The sequence below is a fragment of the Embiotoca jacksoni genome, unplaced genomic scaffold (assembly GCF_022577435.1).
Source record: "Embiotoca jacksoni isolate LCO1_2020_lvr unplaced genomic scaffold, fEmbJac1.0.p SCAF_28, whole genome shotgun sequence".
NCBI lineage: Eukaryota > Metazoa > Chordata > Actinopteri > Embiotocidae > Embiotoca > Embiotoca jacksoni.
Genome location: NW_027185379.1, coordinates 4,130,324 through 4,149,414, shown reverse-complemented (window position 1 = coordinate 4,149,414; position 19,091 = coordinate 4,130,324). Strand labels below are relative to the sequence as shown.

At 39.2% G+C, this 19,091-nt stretch overlaps 1 protein-coding gene across 2 annotated transcripts in view; it reads left to right on the top strand.

Annotated features, from left to right (window-relative positions):
- Positions 1 to 19,091, top strand: part of b3glcta (beta 3-glucosyltransferase a) — a 58,546-nt gene that overhangs the window by 22,872 nt on the left and 16,583 nt on the right. For both annotated transcript variants that reach the window (XM_069161445.1, XM_069161446.1), the window contains 5 exons: positions 8,942 to 9,051; positions 14,260 to 14,336; positions 15,002 to 15,113; positions 18,632 to 18,768; positions 18,916 to 18,979. In XM_069161445.1, the coding sequence (XP_069017546.1) occupies positions 8,942 to 9,051; positions 14,260 to 14,336; positions 15,002 to 15,113; positions 18,632 to 18,768; positions 18,916 to 18,979 (500 nt within the window). The remainder of the gene's footprint in view (positions 1 to 8,941; positions 9,052 to 14,259; positions 14,337 to 15,001; positions 15,114 to 18,631; positions 18,769 to 18,915; positions 18,980 to 19,091) is intronic.

Below are 19,091 nucleotides of genomic sequence, written 5' to 3'. Positions count from 1 at the left end.
GGAGTTTGGAGCCTGTTTTTTGGACCTCTGCCTGTTCATTCAACTGGGTTACCACAGACGCAAAAGCACACAAAAGCAACTTCATAATGCTCTCATTTGGCACCTCAGCACAGAGAGAAAATGCAAACAGACAACTATCTGAAAAATGGAGCTACACTATTTGGCACTGATATAGTAATTCCCTTTGTCACACCCGGAAAGCTACGCTCGCCTGCAGAAAATGTTGTTTGTGGGCAAGATTAGAATAGATGAATAAAGAAGAGTCAGACTTCCAATTGTTTTAACAAATACCGCAAGCATTGAAAGGTACAGCTGGCTTGATTACACTAAAAGAGCTTGTGACCTTTGTTGGAATAAATCCCTCAAGCAGTCTTTCTTAAGAGGGATGACAGGTCCCTAAATTACAAAGAGAGACGTCTCATTTAAGGCCCAGTAAAATGAGGCCTCGCACACTGCAGATGTATCTACATCATTAGAACAAACAAAAAGCTGTGTGTGCCCTCTGGCCATATTATGTTGCATGTAGTGCTTTTAAAAATGCAGCATGCTACATCTCAGCAACACTAAAAGAAACTTTGGAGAACATCTCCCACCCAAAAGGGCTCCGGAGAAGAAATTATTCACATCAGCCACAACATGAAGATACAGGACAGTGTTGTTAAAACACTGCTAATACATGCTTAGATGCATATGTTCTCTGTCAGTGCCTGAGGCTCCCACTCTGTATTGGATTTAACATAACCTCCCACAACACCATCAGCAACTGGATTCAGGAGTGCTCTGTTTTCTACACGCAAACTGACATGAGCGTACGTCTCGAGTCGCTCATTAAGTTTTGAAATGTTTCACTAATATTACATGGCATGTCTCGTCTTCATTTTCTTCCCTAAATCAGTTTCCGTTAAAGGATATCAAAAAAACCCATTATATTGTTCAGCATCACAAAACAAAGTAAACATCCTCATCATCCAAATCTTGTAAGGCCTTTGGCTTTCTTGCCCAACCAATTTACTCAATTCTCTTCATTTCCAGACTCGTATAAGTCCGAAGAAGAAACTGATAAAATAGATACGATGTTTTATATGCATAGTGTCACAGCCGAGAAGTCACAGCCATGAATAGTAATGCGTGTAAAAAAAAAAAACTTGGTCAATTAAAGCAACTTCATCAGAGCATAGTTTCAGGTCACGTCCAGAGTTCTGACTTGGTGCTGCTGGTTCATGTGCAGTATATGGAGGTAGAATGTGGACAAGAAAGCTCTAAAGTTTAACATGATTCAGACATTTTAATGTCTCGTCCACCAAGCTCAGCTTTTTAATTAAGTAGCTCCAAGGCAATATTGCTCTTATACCTTCCATAATGTCAGAGTCTGGCAGTTTTGACAAAAGTCCAGTTGGCTGTTCACTCGGACCATGGTAATGTATTACTTACTTAATTATTAGGACAATTTTATGTTCTGCATTCTGTTAAATAGAGACATTTAATGTATTTCACAAACTTTTTGGGTTTTTTTTCATTTTAGTTGAACATTCAGTTTTTTAATCAGAGGTATCACACTTGGCTGCCTTATCACAATTTTAAGATTTCCATTTGCAGCGTATTCCTGAAGGATACAGAGACCTAGTAGGAACATCACACTTCACCATAATTCTATTTAAAAATTGCGTTTTGTGGGTCAAACTGTGTCTCACTCCACTAACGGGGAGACATTTATTTGTGCAACAGGAATAAAACAGACGGGAGTAAACACAAAGTTAAAATGATATATTCTAATGCTACATATATGTGTGTACTCCAGAGAATGGGTGTAAACGTCTTGAATGCGTAGATGGAAAGAAAGCTTAATACCGGCATCATGATTGACATTATGGTCTAGTGCTGCCTTTTCTGCAGTTTATTTTGGTCCTGGCCAGCATCTGTGTTTCTGAGTATAATTCTTATACTTAAAAATGTTTTAATGTAGAAGCAAAGCAGATTCTTAAAGTTGATGTTTCAGAAAAATAAATTGGTTTCTGTCCTTATCTTCAGGAGACAGAGAAAGAAAAATGTACCAGGAAACAGCAGATGCAAGGGATATTTTTTTTTTTTTGTACCACAACAATGAATTGTACTGCTTCAGAGCAAGGCAGGTATGCCAGACTTCAAATTACTATAGCAGTAATTACCCATTATAAAAGCAGTGTTACTGTCCCGTCTGCAGCTGTATTATATTCATGCAGTGACTCAAAACCAGCTTCTTCAGGCTTAGGGGGAAATGCGTTGTATCTTCAAGAAAGCACAATGTTCACAAGATGTTGACTGAATTCTTCCTGTATATTTACTATTCCTTATTCTCCCTCTCTTTTCTTCTCACTTTCCCTGAGAGTACCTCGCTGCTTTGCTGTGACACAGCTCTATTGTGTCTGTTCTTCTCTATTTATAATTCTCATCGCAGCTGATGACTTTATTTTCCAAATAAAAGTACCGTCTCACAAGCCTCCTGAGAAATGTCACAGGCGGTGCCGGCAGATAATGCCCGTGCGGGATGTGAGGTTATGCATCCTCCCGTAAAAACTCAGCTTTTTTAGAAATGAGAAAAAAAGACTAATTTATCGTTGCGTGACGCCTCATCCATTTTTGTCTTGTCCAGTACTATTATCAATAATAGATGAGCTTAATAAGTAAAACCTGGAATCTGTTAAGTGTTAATTGCCCGAGCTTTCTGAATTATTGATTCTAAATGGGGTTTAAGGCTCGAGTTCAGCGCTCATTAGTCTTCAGCAGAGTTGTGTGTGGAGTCGTGAACTCCAGAGAACCTGTAACAATGGTGATCACCACAGTTTGTTGTCTGGTCGTGTTCTTATTTGTGTATTTCTGTGTTGTTACTTGGAGAGAATTGTAATGAGCTAATTTTTAAAAGAAAGTGACTTTTTCTTCTGATGGTTTCTCCCTCATGCATACCTCACTTTCTCAGAATTATTGCAGGAAGAGCATCTCCCCGTCTCTCTCCGGTGGCTCGTTTCCTCTTTTCACTCCCTTCCTGTCCTCCCCTTCTCTGCTTTTTTTCCCTCTCTTTGTTATATCAAAAGCTATTTATGCTATTGACCTTTTCAGCAGTAAGCTAAAAGTTAAATACACCAAGCTCTTTATTGATCTTGTGCAAGGCAATTAAAAGAAAGTATTAATAGGAGAAGGCTGATGGAAAATCATTTCCCTCGCTGCATGACACATCGGCCTGTGCCACATGATTGCCCAGGGTTTATTTTTACATCAAACTCTCAACAGCCTAAAAAGTTGGCCGTATTGAATCTGGGCTTCTAGATTGAATATCAACGTATGTTTGTGGATTGGCTATTAAACCTCAGCCCTGGCGGTTATGGTTAGTTTGGTCAGAAAACTGAAACACAATTTGCTTCATTGCACACTGTCTCTTCAATGCACCATCTTGGACATGACGAAGGGAGAGATACAGGGGGATTTTTCGGAGAAGGATGATTCTGGACCATCTTCGTCTCAGGGAGTCCAATGATGTGAATCATTGGAGTGTAGCGGGTTTTACAGCAGCACAATCAGCTGCTGGATGGGGAGTTAGGCCTGCCTGGTATGGAAATGAGCTATTGACGTTCTCAGTCGACTCTGACTATGTGCTGGCAATGAAGAGCTCTGGATCTGTCATGACAGTTTCATTGTTCCTGAAACAGCCTAATGGCCCCTGTCCACAGAATCTTATCTCTCCAGAGTTTTTGCAGACATTTGTCATTGAAATTGCACTACTGATCTGCTTTCTGTCCTTCTGCTCCTCCTTTTCCTTTCAGAATTTGTAACTGAATTTAAAATCGTGCACTCCCCCAAACATATGCGCACATTTACTTGTGCACGTTTGCTGTTTGTTGCCTTGCCATGAATGTGTCTTTATTTAACTGTGGGGACAGAGATACTCCGGGCTGAAATGAAACATTCCTGTGACACGTCCGGTGACTAGGCACACCTGCTCTTTGACACTGATGGAGATGACAGAGCTGCAGGAGTGCCTTGAGGTCAGTGTGCTCTCAGCTCCTCGGCCACTTGGCAACATCTGCAATCCTGCTCTAAGGAAGTGTCACTATTGATTTGTGACAACACAGCATGGCAAGGCCACTAACCCACAAGCACACAATCTACATTCAAGTGCAGATAGTTACTACTCCCTTTGTTTCTTGTGCATGCAACCAGAAATACAAACAAAGTTGATTAGCCTTGATTCTTTAATCAGTGGGATCCATCACCTTCTTATATGCTGATATGTTAAAGCTGTGAGTACACACAAATGGTCAAAGCCTTCATGCTGCATTTGCCGTAGACCAGATGGTGGTGGCCTTTTTAGAGAGGCTTCGTGCATGGAGGAAAGCATCGGATCAGAGAGGCAGAATTCTCCCGTGTCTCATTTCATCCAATATATTTCAAGGCTGATAGTCTTTTTTTCTTTTCCATGGAGTGGCCTCTGTGGAATACTGAATGAGAAGAGATAAACGAACACTAGAATCATGCTTTCTAGTTCCATTGACCTGGCAAAATAGAATCATCTGTGTTGAGGGGACTGGGCCTTTGGCTTCATTTCCTCAGGAGCCTGCAATCTTTTTTATTTGAGGCACATTCTTTTCAGACAAAAGGGATCCTTGGATAATTTCAGGTAACTGCAAAAATAGTTTTTTGGTGTGTGCAGCACCAGGGTGCAGCATCACATCTTTGTCCTATTGTTAAATAGGCAAATTGATTGCAAATTTTCATCTCCGGAGATGGTGCTGTTGTAGCTACAACAGCTGGCATTATTTACCTCTGTAACTTTGAAAACATCTTGGCGAACAATAAATACACCTTGTCAAGCACCCAGTCACTCTAACAACCACCGCAATGACCGCAAACAAGTGGCAACTTCCAGCCCAAACAATAAAAAGCTAACAAGCGAGCAAACTTAAATTATGTAACATAGCTCAAGTAAAAAAGGTCTTTACAGGTGAAATGAAAGAGAAATAGAGAACATTGCATTCAAATGGAACTCGTGAGCACGTAGTCAAAACGTGGGAAGTTGTGTGCACCGTTGGCGTTCAAGTGGTTAAGTTGAAAAACCCTGTTGCTAAGCAACGGCAAGATGGACGGCATTTCGAAACCACAGACGCTAACATTTTAGCAAGCTAACAGGGGGATAACATAATTCAGGAAATGCAAAGGCACAAAAGAAAAAAGATGAGGCCGTTGGAAAGATCAACATTTTCCTCAGACAAAGGCTATTATCTAAAGTTATTCAGACAAACTCTACATGACAGAAATTGCAATATATTGGCTTAACATACAAAGAAAAATGCCATGAGAAGTAGGTGTGACCTCACTGGCATGGCAGTGTTTCAAAGGAAAACATGTACTTGCTTCAAAAGTAGGCCTACCTGGTTTCGTTGGTGTGTTATATGTTAAAAACAGCAGGACATCAAAAGAGGTTGAAATGCAGTGTTCAAATAATGTTGAGCTCCATTTCGTCGCTGTGTTCGTTCATGTGGAAGATGAAGAGGTTGTTTGTCTCTTTTCTGTACTCTGTCAGCAGAAATAGGACACATTTCCTTTGGGCAGCCATTGCAACGGGGGAGAGTACCTAAGCAGAGGTAGGAGCTAAAAAAGGTTCCAAGTTCCCTCAGTGCAGACACACAAAAAAGGGGGAAACCCCGCCCGTCGTTCTTAGAGCGGTGAAATAGTCCCTCCGGTCCAAAAGCACCTCATGTTGCCTGTTTGTGGTCCCAATGTGAACAACAAATGGGGACTTTCTAAATTGCCAGCTTCCTGAACGTACTTCACAGCAAAATGCCAAGGCTCACACAGTATTAAACAGTAGAAGAAGTGTCATCATTTTTATCAACTTGGTTTAGTGTATTAACTTGCTACCATTCGCTTATTCGCACTAAAGAATGAGACACTGATGGGAACGTCATCAGTTTTGGAAGTATTTAGCCATAGACTAAAGTAATGTGTGAATTAATATTCGTCGGGGAACGATCACGTTACCATTCATCCTGGGGGATGGGGGGGGCGGCATTAATGTCCGTTCTAAACTGTTGTTGAGGCATTTCACGTGAAATCTCAAATGTGAATCTTAATGAGGATCAAGTAACACCCAAAGTAAGATTCATATGCTGCCTTCAAATGGGTCGTGTTTAACGTGTTTATGAGAAGAGTTGATGTGACCTCCTCCCTCTTGTGGTTTTTATGGACTCAGACCTTTTCTGAGTTTTCTGAAAGCTCAGAGTCCACAAGTAGTGACGTTGACAGAACGCCAGAAGCCGTGGAAGTTCATATAGCATATTATCATTTTTGTTGTATGAAGTCTTTGTGTAATTTGATAATCCATCAGAGGAAAAGGTTCTCAAAGGCCTAATATCCCTCTGCTATTATGCCTTTGAATTTCCTTCGTACGCTACCTGACTGCCAGCTTGCTGAAATGTTGTTTTTAAACGATGTCCATGTTGCCGTTGCCCTGCAGTGTTTCGAGGCAGACTGAAGCACTTGAACACCAAGCACACCGTGAACACGACTTTCCATGTCGTAACCACGAGCTCACGAGTTCAATTTGAAGGCAGCAATAGAACCATGCCGCTAGCATGATCATTTATATAAACGGTACGAGAGACAGTGTGCAAACCAGTTTTAAGTTTAACAATTTTTTTTTTTTAAAAAGCAAAAGAACATTCATTGGTTTTAACATTGTTTTGAAAGATCTGCACCAACTTGGCTTTCTTTAAAAAGCAGAAAAAAAGGATGAAAACATCTGGTTGTTCTGCAGTACCTTTGGAACTGTCAGAGGTCCCTCCTCTGTCGAACTGAGATAATCATCTACAACAGTTATGCCATAGCACCAGTTAGTCACACACATTCAACCTTATCTACCCATATGTCTGCAAGCAGCCACGCTAACCCAGCTCCACCCGCCTCTCAACACTCTTACCTGAAAGGAGAGGGACACAAGAATGATGTAGGTGAAGGAAGAAGGAAGAAGGACTCGGAACAGGATTTTTCCTTTTCCCCTTCTCTGTCCGTTGTTTGATGATTAATCGAAACCCATTAGTGTGGAGTTCAGGCCAGTGAATTCAGTTTTAATTAGTTTCTTTTTTTACCCCTCATTCTCCTTTGCTTTGACATCGGGAGAGCATTATCTACACAATGAGGGATTGGCAAAGTGCTTATCTGATTTTGGTGTTAGTCTCTTGCACCTGGTATTATTGCTGTACTGTGCACTAGCAAGGGACTGGAACCTCACCTGGGGCTTTAAAATGCACTGTTTTATGTGAGACCAAATGCACACGCACGTAACCCACATAGTCATTCATTTAGCGGACTCAGCAGAAGGACATTTAGAGGTGGTGTGGTGGTATTCATTCTCTAAGCTCAGCTCTCGGCGGAGCTTAGATCTGTTGGGAGATGGACATGCTGAGATTTAGCAAGTAATCCCCCCCACACCTCACCCCCTTCACCCCTCACCCCCTCCACCTCCCTTACCAGGGCTCCAGGATCAATGGCATCTTTGTTAGGAGCTGGGCAGAGGAGCGACACACCCACCAACATTTAATTAAAACGATTTAACACAGATACTGTACTCTGACATAATGTCTACCCCCGACCCTGATGCTAATATCTGACCCAAAGGGTGGGAATAGATTGAAGTAATGTAACTGAGGTGGAGGCAAGCTATCTAATCCTGTCATTGTCAGCGCTTGGCCTTCTCTTTTTTCCTTGTATTGCTTTTGCAAAATTATTCCAAAGGGAAGACTCTAAACCTGTCAGCAGTGACTGCTACTTGTTTATATTTTTAAACAGTAAAAAAACACTTTGTCAGCAAATTTGCCAAAGCATCATGGGAAAATTCCCTCTGGTCATTATAATTTATGACACAGTATACCCTTTATGACTATATTCTGTGTAAATACTTAAGTAAGTAATTAAAATGTCGAAAGCAAGTGAGAAATTACTTGGCACGGAGCCTGTTGTTTGTTTGAGCTCATATTAAGGTAAAGGTGTACACAAAAAGCCCTGAACATTCCATTACTACATGTCTGAGCTGGTGGTTATAGCAGAAACAATTCTGACATTTCTGTTTTTGTTCTTACTTCACACCTGATATTGGCTCCCACCTCCTTGTCTGTAAATCCTTGAAAAAGCCTTTTTTTGTCGTCGCAGTCACTCCAGCCAGGTGCTGCAGACCTTATTTTGATGTGAGGGACAGCTTACAGGATGGAGGAGTTGTCAGATGTAATTGCACCGAGTCAAAGACAAAATGACAGATTTTTTGTTCTTTTTTTGTTCTTTTTTTTATATTCCCTCCCCCTGGTCCTTTGGCTTAGTTTTGATTGTACTGGTGGTGAGAGCCACAGGCTTTATGTGGACTTTGTGCAGCCAATGTTATTCTTCACTGAGCTGTGTCACTAATCTATTACTGGCCTGTAAATGGATTTCACATGAAGAGGAATGACAGCCAGCTGGGTCAGTGACAAAGATGAAATCTAAACAAGTTGTTAAAGCAGCCTGCATTTTTTTTAAACAGCAGCTATTGAGCTAGTTGCTACTTTTTAACCTTGACCTTAAATTGCAGTAACAATATGGAGTTTTTCTGACATTGCAGTTGTCGCTCAGCCAGAAGTGGACAGCTGGGCTGTGTCAACCTTTTGGGTGTTTCGCACCTCAGAGAAAGACTCCTCTGACTGCTAATCTTTTATTAAGTAAAACAGTCTGGGTTGTGACATTTACATACTCTCTCCCCAAGCCAATTAAGCTCTTGATGTGGCGGTTATTATCACCAGGCTAATAATGGAGATTAGCAAAAGTCACCTCAGTTATTCAGACCGTGTCTCTTATCTTGTCTTGCTTTCAGAAGGTCATCGATTGCCATGATCCTTTTTCACAGTATGTGAGCAGTCTCAAGCCTCTGTCCTCTGTGTTCCCCCAGACCTGCGGGAGATAGTGTTCGTCATCCAGAGTCAAAGCAATTCCTTCCATGTGAGGCAGGCAGAAACACGGAGGACAGATTTACTTGAGCAAGCACACAGTCTCACAGAGGTAAGATTCACGCCATCTGTATCATGCACGCATGTTCCTATTTGGGCACACAAAGAGCACATTTTGATGATTTGTGTAGGTAAGGATGATTTTTGTAAATGACTCAAAAGCATCACATTTTGAATTTAAAATCCATTTGGGAGAAAACACGTCACAATGTTACTTCATAGGAAAAAAAAAAAAAACACTTTGCTAAGTGTTTGCCATTTGCTACACTATTACGCAATACACAAAAACTTAAATATTAACTGAAAGTGTGAAGAATTATTCATGCTACCCTCCAGATTACACCTTTAAAGTGGTAGTCCGAATGGAAGTGTGCTTTTGAAATATGCAACAGTCTCAGCTCCTCACGACAGCAAATCCTGTGCTTACTTACAATTTTGTGTATTTAGGAACGCCAGACTTTGGTGCATCTGTGATGTCCGGATATGTCAGATTAATCAAGAAATCAACGTCCCCAACCATCCACTTTTAAGTACATTTTTGATGAGAAGACATATTTTAATCTTATTGTATGCTGTTTATCATTCAGATATAAAAAAAATAAATAAATACCATAGGGAAAAAAATATGCTTTTCTGCAGGGAAATCCACTCAACATTTTATCCCTCTAGGTACATCACAGCGTTATGTCATTGGAGGGCAAAGGTCAAAATGCCCTTCATTTCCTTTGATTAAATCTCTTTAGAGTCAGATGAAATGTGGTGTAACACGAGTTATACTCTGTTTGGTTAAATGCTGAATGCAGCATCACTAATTAGAGTATTACAGTAAATTAGATGAAGCGACTGCTCGCTGTGTTCACTGTCAAGAGACATATTTTCATATTTCTGTGGTCTCAGATTTGTGTCTAACTAGAGACTATCTTGAAACATTATGAGCTGGGTTTTTTTGTTTGTTTCAGTCTCCTCCACTGCTGGAAGCTACATGTCGTTTATCTGTAGTGTTTACCAACTGTTCAGAACTTACAGTGATTCATTTATCTTTTTAGCATGGTGTTATTATGGTTTGGCCATAATCACAAAATATTTATTGTGGCAAGCCATTTAAATACTATTCCCCTGAAAGATTGCTGGATGCAGTGTTATCTTGTTTGTCTAAAATCAACCTGTCATCCTGCACTGCACTTCAAGCGGTACAAAGTCAAAAGTCCCAAATAAGAATTCATTTCTACTGAACTTTTTGGAAGAAAGAGTTTGATTGTTGGTTGTCCACTATTTGGAAATATTGTGCCATGTTTCCTGTAATGAATAGTGGCGTCAAATTGTGCAAGCAGATCAGATTTGTCATGGAATGATTTAGTTACAACGACAGACGTCAAACTTTATGAATTTTGACTGACCCATTATGATCTCAGAGATGTCTGGAGTTTTATCATCTGTTGGGAATTACACAGACCAACTCCAGGAAGAATCAGCAACTACTTAAAGAGACGGCAGTAAAGACTTGACAGCTTTTCAAAGGGTTGTAAGACCAAGAGATTTGTGATCAAAATGTGTTTGCACAATCAGAGTGTAAATTGATTTTGGCTGAAGTATCCCAAGATGGCACCTTCATAGCTAGTGCTGTAACTACACTAGTCTGAGGAGTCCTTAAAAGCTGCTTCTCTAATAGCAGAAAATGTAAAAAAAAAAAAAAAAAAAAAAAAATTAGATTTAATCAGCATCCTTATCTGTATGGAGTAGGATTTGATTCATAATTAAATTGGAAAGAGTTCTATAATTTATAAAGCTAAAAACACTAGATGAAAAACTGCATAAGGGAGGATGGACACTGGGAAAAACAAAAAGCTAAATTCATCTATGAATAGATAATTTTCTCTTTTCAGTTTCATTAAATATGTTTTAATTTCATTCACACAAATTTCATTTTTATGTATTTGCATTTTTATTTTTGTTTTTTATTTGGCTCTGTAGCCACAATTGATAGGACAAAATTGTTTGGTTTGTGTTTTTAAACTCCAATAAATCCAATATTCTTATCTGACTCTATAACGTTAAGGTGGGGTTAACTCCCGGCACAAAAACAACTTGTTTTGAGAACGAGTATTGTTCCGGTTGAAATAAATACATGGTTAATCTTAGAGAATGATAATAAAATAAACCAGCATAACTTTTCGTAGGACTCTGTGAATGAACAGTTGCTTCTCCCATGAAAAAAATCTGATGATTTTTTTACCCATCCACCCACCCCTACCTCCTCCTTCCATGAATGTTGTATTTCTTAAAGATAGTCATATGACTAGTATTTTATTTTGTCTATAACCAGGTAGACTCAGAAATGGAGAAAAAATACGTTATCTAGTAATATGGGGGGAAAAAAGCCATATTAACAAGGAAAAGGAAAATGTATCAATGTGAAAAGAATCTTGTTAAGTCCATGCTTCTCAATATAACAAGAAAATAATAACTTTTTTAATGGTGGCAGCAATACATTGCTGTACAAATTTCACGTGCCAGACCTTTTTCTATTCAAGTAAGAGCAGCCAGTTATGAAAAACACATTAGAAATTCCCCTTAATGCAATGTTAAACAAGCAACCCAAACCTGAATTGCTAAACTGTGTGAAAAAAAGCATTTGAATATGTTTTTGGGATATCTTCCTAATGAAAAAGTAAATTGGACTCGACCGTAGCTATTTTCATTGGCAACTATGATTAAAATAACTTGTGAAAACAGTTTGAATTACAGCATTCTGTTGTGCTGGATGTTACGTCATAAAAATACAATTCTATTGTTGTACTATTTATAGATAAAATTTACTTTTAATTCATCTTAGTACCAACCTCCCCTCTTAAACCAAACATAAGCTTATAACTCGGCTGTTTAACAGTGTTAGAAGCTGTTCCTCAGATACTGAAGGAAAAAGATCAAAGCCAAAGAGATTTATTGAGTTCTTAGCTGTTCAACATGTTTGATGTACAGTAAGTCGTGCTACACTGCCACAGAGACCTTTGTGTAAAGCATTTTACTATATTGAAAATATATAGAAGTCAGTTTTAAGAGACGGCGGAGAAATTTCAGACCAGAAATACCTTTTGATTTCTAGTCCTACTCAAGAAAGAAGCTTCAGGTTTTTGTAAAACTGTAAAACGTTTGTTCTGTCAGTCAGAAAAAGGGAAACAAATTCTGCTTTCAAAAGCATTGTGAAGCAAAGTATTGATTTATAGCCTCAATTTTAAGAGCAACTTGGTGTCACTAAAAATATGAAATTTCAGTGATAAGTTGAAGAATTATGACCAGATCAGAAGCAGTAAATCTTACAGTCAGTATATCTGTCTCAGCCTTTTTCTTATACTCACAGCAGACTTTTTTTTATTTTTTTTTTTATCCTGAGTGTGGAAGGTTTTTGTGATACCCACTGATTTACACACACAGGATCTTGTGTATTCTGTGTCGGCTCACAGACTATGTTCCTGCTGTCTGACATTCTTTCTTCCGGGAAAATTCACATTACATTTATACAGTACTCTTGTCATTTAGCCAATGCTCGTATCCACCGAGACACGCTGGTACTACAACAGAATGAGATTAAGCTGAGACCTTCAAGAGCACTAGTGGAATACAATATGTTTTTAAATGCTTTCCTATTTATCTCCGGAATTATTATAATGCATGCATTTAAAGAGCCACTGTGATGAAAATGTTTCAATGTGAAAACGTGCTCTTCAGGGACACTTGTGCTCCTCATTGGCTTGACTTAAACATGAAAGGTGTCATTTCTGTCTGCAGCTCATTGCTAAAGTAGTTTGATAGGTGGCTGCTCTATCTTTACTCCCCCCAGCTCATCGACCCCCATCGTCTTCATGGTCGTAAAGCAATCAGTGTCCTATTCGTTGCAGGCATATTCTCACAAGGACTGGCTCTTATCTGTTGATTAGGAGTTTGCAGCTCGCACACAACCGCGATAAAAGTACCCACCGGTTCTTCTTGAATGCCTCCGCTATAAGAAGAATGTCAAAAGCTCTTTGAAGCAAAAGCTCTGTTCTTTAAATTGCTTTATTATTTGAAGACAGTGCTTCTTTTTGGAATTCTATAAGTTATTATTTTGATGTAACAGCAATGGTGTGAAAATCAAGTAGAGACCAGTTGAATACACCGTGTTAGGTGTCATTATGCGATTCATTTTAAGACTAAACTCAAGTAATTAGATTAGAGCTAACAAACCTGAGCTGACTATTAGGGATTAATAGGTGTAAACCGTTTCAGAGTCATCGCCTAAATCAAACAGGCTGCTGTTAGACAGAGCGGCTCAGAGGAGACTGTTCTCCCTGACTTCCTGCATGATGAGTGGACCGTGCTGCAATGAACCACAGGGTCTTAACGCTCTGCTGCTTTGTTTCCTCACAGTGTGAGACATTGGCTCTCTCGGGCAATCCTCACACACCTTCTCTGACCTGTCCTCACTCACAGAAAATTCTGCTAAAAGGACAGTCTTTCTCTCTTGGAAGGGATTGTGAGCTTTGTCCATGCCCTGATAAATCCTATGCTTGTTTTCCTTGATATTTCTGAAGTTTATTTCTGAGTGTGAGGGCAGGCAGGAGCAGCAGCAATGCTGAAGGCAATATCAGGTTTTTTTATATCATGTTTCAGCCAATAAATAAACTTAAATTAAATATAAATAATAACGGTCCACTCAAATAATTGCAATCAGGGCAAGATAGTGACCTGGATGTGTTTACATGTTTCAGTATGATTTCTTTTGAAGAACTCCAAGTAGCATATCCAGCTTTCTGAAGCCAGGATGAGATGTTTACATGTGCAACACGCAACCAGGATGCTTTAAAAAAAAAAAAAAAAAGTATCATAAGCAGGATAGTCATGTGCATGTAAATAAATTCATCAAAGATACAGTATTCTTGTTAAGTCTTGCAGCCGAGACTTAAATTTCCATGCAATAATAATGTAACTTGATCAAAAAAGCTTACTATGATGAACCAAACAACTCACTCTGACTCACAACTCTTTAAGACTCTGCAGTTGTTCAGGCCAGTGTAAAAATATGTTTCAAAACACACCACCCATAACTGGCTCATTGGCAAAGATAAAACTGTTGACCTTCCAGTTCCAGAACCGTCTTTTTAAAGACCAGCTTCACCCTCGGCTCCTTCATTGGAGGAAATCTTCTTTAAATGTCTTTAGCTTTGTACACCACAGTGTACAGTTGATAAAAAATTATATCTGGTCTGTGTGGTGTTTCTTTCAGAAACCACCGGTGGTTTTGCTTCTTCACAGTTTATCAGATAACGAGGGAGACTGGAGCATTCTTCCTCTGCTGCCTTAGTAAGTATCCTTGAGCTGTTATGGTTGGACGATAATGTGATTAAGCAAAGATTTGCTTAACTCTATTTAAATGTTCATAATGCGGACAAAATGTTTTCCTGCAGTTGAGATTTTGAAGGTTATATTTAGGTTTTGAGGACATTTCATTTGCCACGTTTGCTTGGAATCCATTACTAACACAATAACTGTGATTAATTGCTTCCCATTATGATGAATGCCTTCTTAATGTGTCTGTAACTGTGAGAATAAGCCTATAACTGCAGTTATTCAGTGCAGTGAACAGCATGATAATGACATTAGCTACAGTTGTCTGCATGCTTTGGCCTTCTTAAAAATCCAATATGTGTTCAGTGATTGTTTTGGGGAGATGGGTAATCACATCTGAATCTTTCCCCAGCAAAGATTTAGGACTCTAGAAGATAGAAATCCCAGAAAACCATGACATAGACACCCTTGCTGAAAGAAGTCTGTGTGCTTGTGATGTTTGGTGTCTTGCTTTCCTTCAGGGAAAACATTGCGACTGCCTTGATCTGACTGGGTCAGGATCCTCAGTTAGCTCCTCAGACTGTACTGAAATATCTGTGAATGGCAAAGTTCCTTTTATCCTCGTTTCATAATTTAACTCCAGTTTTGATAATTCTTTATATCTGTTTGTGTGTCCTCAGCTTATCCCAATCCTTTGGGAAAAACTCATCCTGGATTGTATTTCTCGAGGAGGAAACAAATGTGAAGATGAATACCCTTGTCCAAGTCCTTGCAAAATTTGACGAGACCAAAGTAAGCATACAATGTGTCCTCTAAACGTCCATCTCACTCCCTTCCTCTCCCTCTCTTTGATGCTTTGTCTCTCTTTGCCAAATTCATCAGCGAGACCAAAGCCTCCTGTTTCCAGCTTAGTTGATCATCGCTTCAATTAAGAGATACATTATGAGGTTGGCTCCAGCTCCTCTGCAGTAGCCAAGTTGCATTGAGCTCCACCGGCTCATAGTTTAACCTGTCAGACATGTCACTCCAGTCTCAGTTGGAGACCTAATGTCCTTCCATTTATGAAATTATTTTTCTCCTATATGGGTCGGTCAAATATAAATATTGAATGAACCCTGCAGAAAATCATACATTGAAGTTGTCATGAAAATATTTATTTCTTAATCATGCTCAGCAAAATAGCTTCCTCCTTCAATAAATTGCTCATTTATGAATTTTTTAAATAATCCATAAAACTGAGATATTTTTATGGTTTGATAAGGAGATTCAGCAGGTTATTTTAATTGCCCTTTTATTGTCATGTTGGGCAATTTAGACCCTGCATGTTTTTTTTTTGTACTATGGTAGAGATCGATTGCATTATTGTATGCATCATCCTGAAGAGGAGCAACGTCCCGATGACTTGATTCATTACAACACGTCCTAAAGCAAAGACTTCTCTCTATAGCCTATCGGCCCACACCAGAATTTGCAGGAACTGCAGAAGTCTCAGATTTTGTTTTTATATCCTTCCTGGAGTATTCATATTCTGCTTTCTAATAAAAGATAATTCTCATCATCAAAATTCTCATCGTAGTCACCCTGTTCAGAGCAACTTCTCAATCCTCCTCCAGCTTCTGATTGCTGCGGTTTACACCTCAAACATTTCTATGGACTTTAGTTTGTTTGCGAGGCCGGAGCAGTCTGGAAGCCTGCAGGTTCTGTACGCAAATGCAGTCCATAATTTAAGGACAGCCATAGGTGCTCTGGACCCGCATCCAGTCTAACATCAGCATGCCTGTAAGAATCAGTAGGAGATCTATCACTGAGGAACCCAAATGTCTAGAAATTACCCACACATATTTGAACATTTTGTTATTGTTAGAGCAAGATGGTGAACAATTATTTATTGTATTCGTTCCAAGAATAAGATTGACATGACGTATGCTAGATCCTGGTACATACACCATGCATACAATGAATTCCATAATGCTGTTTAATTCTTCTGATGCATCTCATGATATTCCCAGGCATTTTCAGGACTCTCCGAATGTCCTGTTTCCTTTGACAAATTTTACAGTGCGGAGTTTTTGGTGTTCTGCAAAAGCACTTACGCTGTCACAACCACTAAGAGCATCACAAAGATCTACAAGGAGCTGAACAAGGTTGCTGCTGATGATGTACCTTGTGCGATTCAGAGTGCTTCATTTCTGATACAGAGGCCGTTCTATCTTCTTATCCCAGACAAAGGATCGTGACATCCGTATTCTCAGCCACAATAACTGGGTTTTGATGACGATTGCATACATTATATGCATGTACAACAGGAGCATAGTTAATGTGCCTGTACATGAGAAGATAGCAGATTACAGATTGTGAATATCTGTCCGTCCTGCAGCTGTACCCGGTTCTTTGCTGACTTTCCCTGGTCCACGATGAATGTCATCAAGGCTCTTTACCTCTCTGAATTACTTAACAGCTTTTTCCAGTGCACAGCATTGTGTCCTGAGGCAATGTTCTTGCATTGAGTGCTACTTGGTGAACCTTGACTGCATCTCTCAGCATCCCTGATTGATGTTATCCAGTGCACATCAAACACCACATCTATCTGCTCTCTAGTTTTCCCTTCGTGAGGGTTCAGCACAGCTGCTGTCCTGACTGTCTCATCAGCTCTCAACTCTGCATTTCGTCAGACTTTCTTTTGTCCTTTGAACCTTCAAATACGTGCTACACTAGGCACAAAATACACCCATGATGTGGACCTCGTGTAGTTGACTTTCTTAGGGCTTCTCGAAGAGATTTTTCTGCAGAACTTTCTTCATAGTAAAGCTATGGCTGTGATATTTCCTGTGATACAATACTCATGGTGCGCTACCTTCAGGGAGGTCCCCAGCAAGATCAAGGATGGGTCTGTAGCCTCCTATTTTGGCTGCTCTCAGTAATGTGTTCCCTAAATGTACATTTGTAGATGGCACAAAGTCAGAGTCATTTTCCGAGCAGTGTATTAATTAGTCTGTCCTGGGAAACTCTGGCTGTGTTCCACTTGTTCTTTGTTCTACCATACTTTTCTACTCTGTGACATATATATCAACTGAAAATAAAAGAATGAAATATATCAAGAGGGAACTTTTGAAAATGTGATACTGAAATCTTAATGCTCAGTTGATAATAAAACAAACTCAGAGAATATATTCTCTTTATATTTTTGTCATTTATGCTTTATACATGTTCGAGCCTATGCATGTGAAATACTATGTATGATTCAAACTTCACTATAGGTACATAATTTATTGGTACAAAAAGCTACTTTGCAAATCATGTAGGCCAAAACAATGATTGCCCCAAAGAATAGTTGAACCACTCCTTTAAAACAGTTATCATGTCTCAAAGTACTTGTATGGACCCTACAAACACACTGGTATCAAGGAGATTTTGACACCTCAGGTGATACCAAATTCTGGCCTAGCATAGGTAGCTTACTATCACAGGTGTTACACCTTCATTTTAAAATTGTAACATCTAAAGGTTTCTCACAGAAACGAGTTGCCTCTTTCAGATTCACTTTAACCGATTAGTATGACAGTAATTAAGTGAAACATTTCTGATTTTAAGATTTATTGAAATATATAAGTCTAAAAAAGGGAAGGGATGTTTGGATAGGCAGCTGTAAACAACCCACAAATTCAAATATCTATATTCAGATGCCAGTTTATTAGGTACCTTTAGCCAAATCTGGTCTGTCTTATTGATATACTGTTAATGGTGTAAACAACACACTAGAAACACCTTGACCCAAACTACAGCCTCCACAGTCACCATAAAATGTAACACCTCTAAAACTGTAAAACTTATGGGGGAACTTTTACAACCTTTTATTAAGGTAGAGTTTACAGCAGGGGTTTAGAGGTGCTATGCTAAGCTAACTGGCTGTTGGGTGTACTGTGAAGATATGAGAGTGGCATAGATCTTCTTACCTAAATCTCCACCAGAAAAAAAAGATGAACATATTTCTCAAACTGTTGGAGGATTTTTCTTGAAATATCAGATTATTTTTACTCCAAATGTCAAGAATCAGAGCCTTTGTGGCTACAATATCTGGCATCTTTGAACTTTGTTCTATCAACAAATCTCATTATTTCCCCAACCAGTAAGAAACCTCATTAGAAAACAATTTAAAGATTTTCTGACAAGTGCAGTGTGAGAATTCCTAAATCGGGCCAGAAACCCAAGTGTTTCTTGAAATTTCACAGCATGTTCATGGTGGAAAAAGTCAACAAAAAAAATTTGTACTTTTACCATTTTGAAATGTGTCTCTTCAACTTATTTATCAGGATTGGTTTCTTGGTAAGCCTCTCCGTGATGAGGAGTCGACCATCATTCATCACTACGCCTTTGCAGAGAAACCCTCCATCTTTAAATATCCAGACTTTGCTGCTGCTTGGGCTCTAAGCATCCCCCTAGTTGTTCGGTGAGTATGTGCAGTAAGTATTTTTGTGTCTCTAAAACTGAGCTTTTTAGTTCATATCTTGCATTATTCATAAAGTTTGATTTACTCTGCATTTATTGTGTATTTCATTTGAAAATCTGTGATCTGTTTGTTTTTTGTTTTTTTTAGGCTTGCAAACAAAGTGAGAGACGAGCCACTTAAGTCTGACTTCACTATCGACCTTAAACATGAGGTAAGACAATACATACTTACCTTCTCCTTTTCTGTGTGGCTGCTGTTTTTCAGCCATTTTCTGAAGATTTTTGGTTTCTCACTCCAGCCAACTATTACTTATTTGCACATAA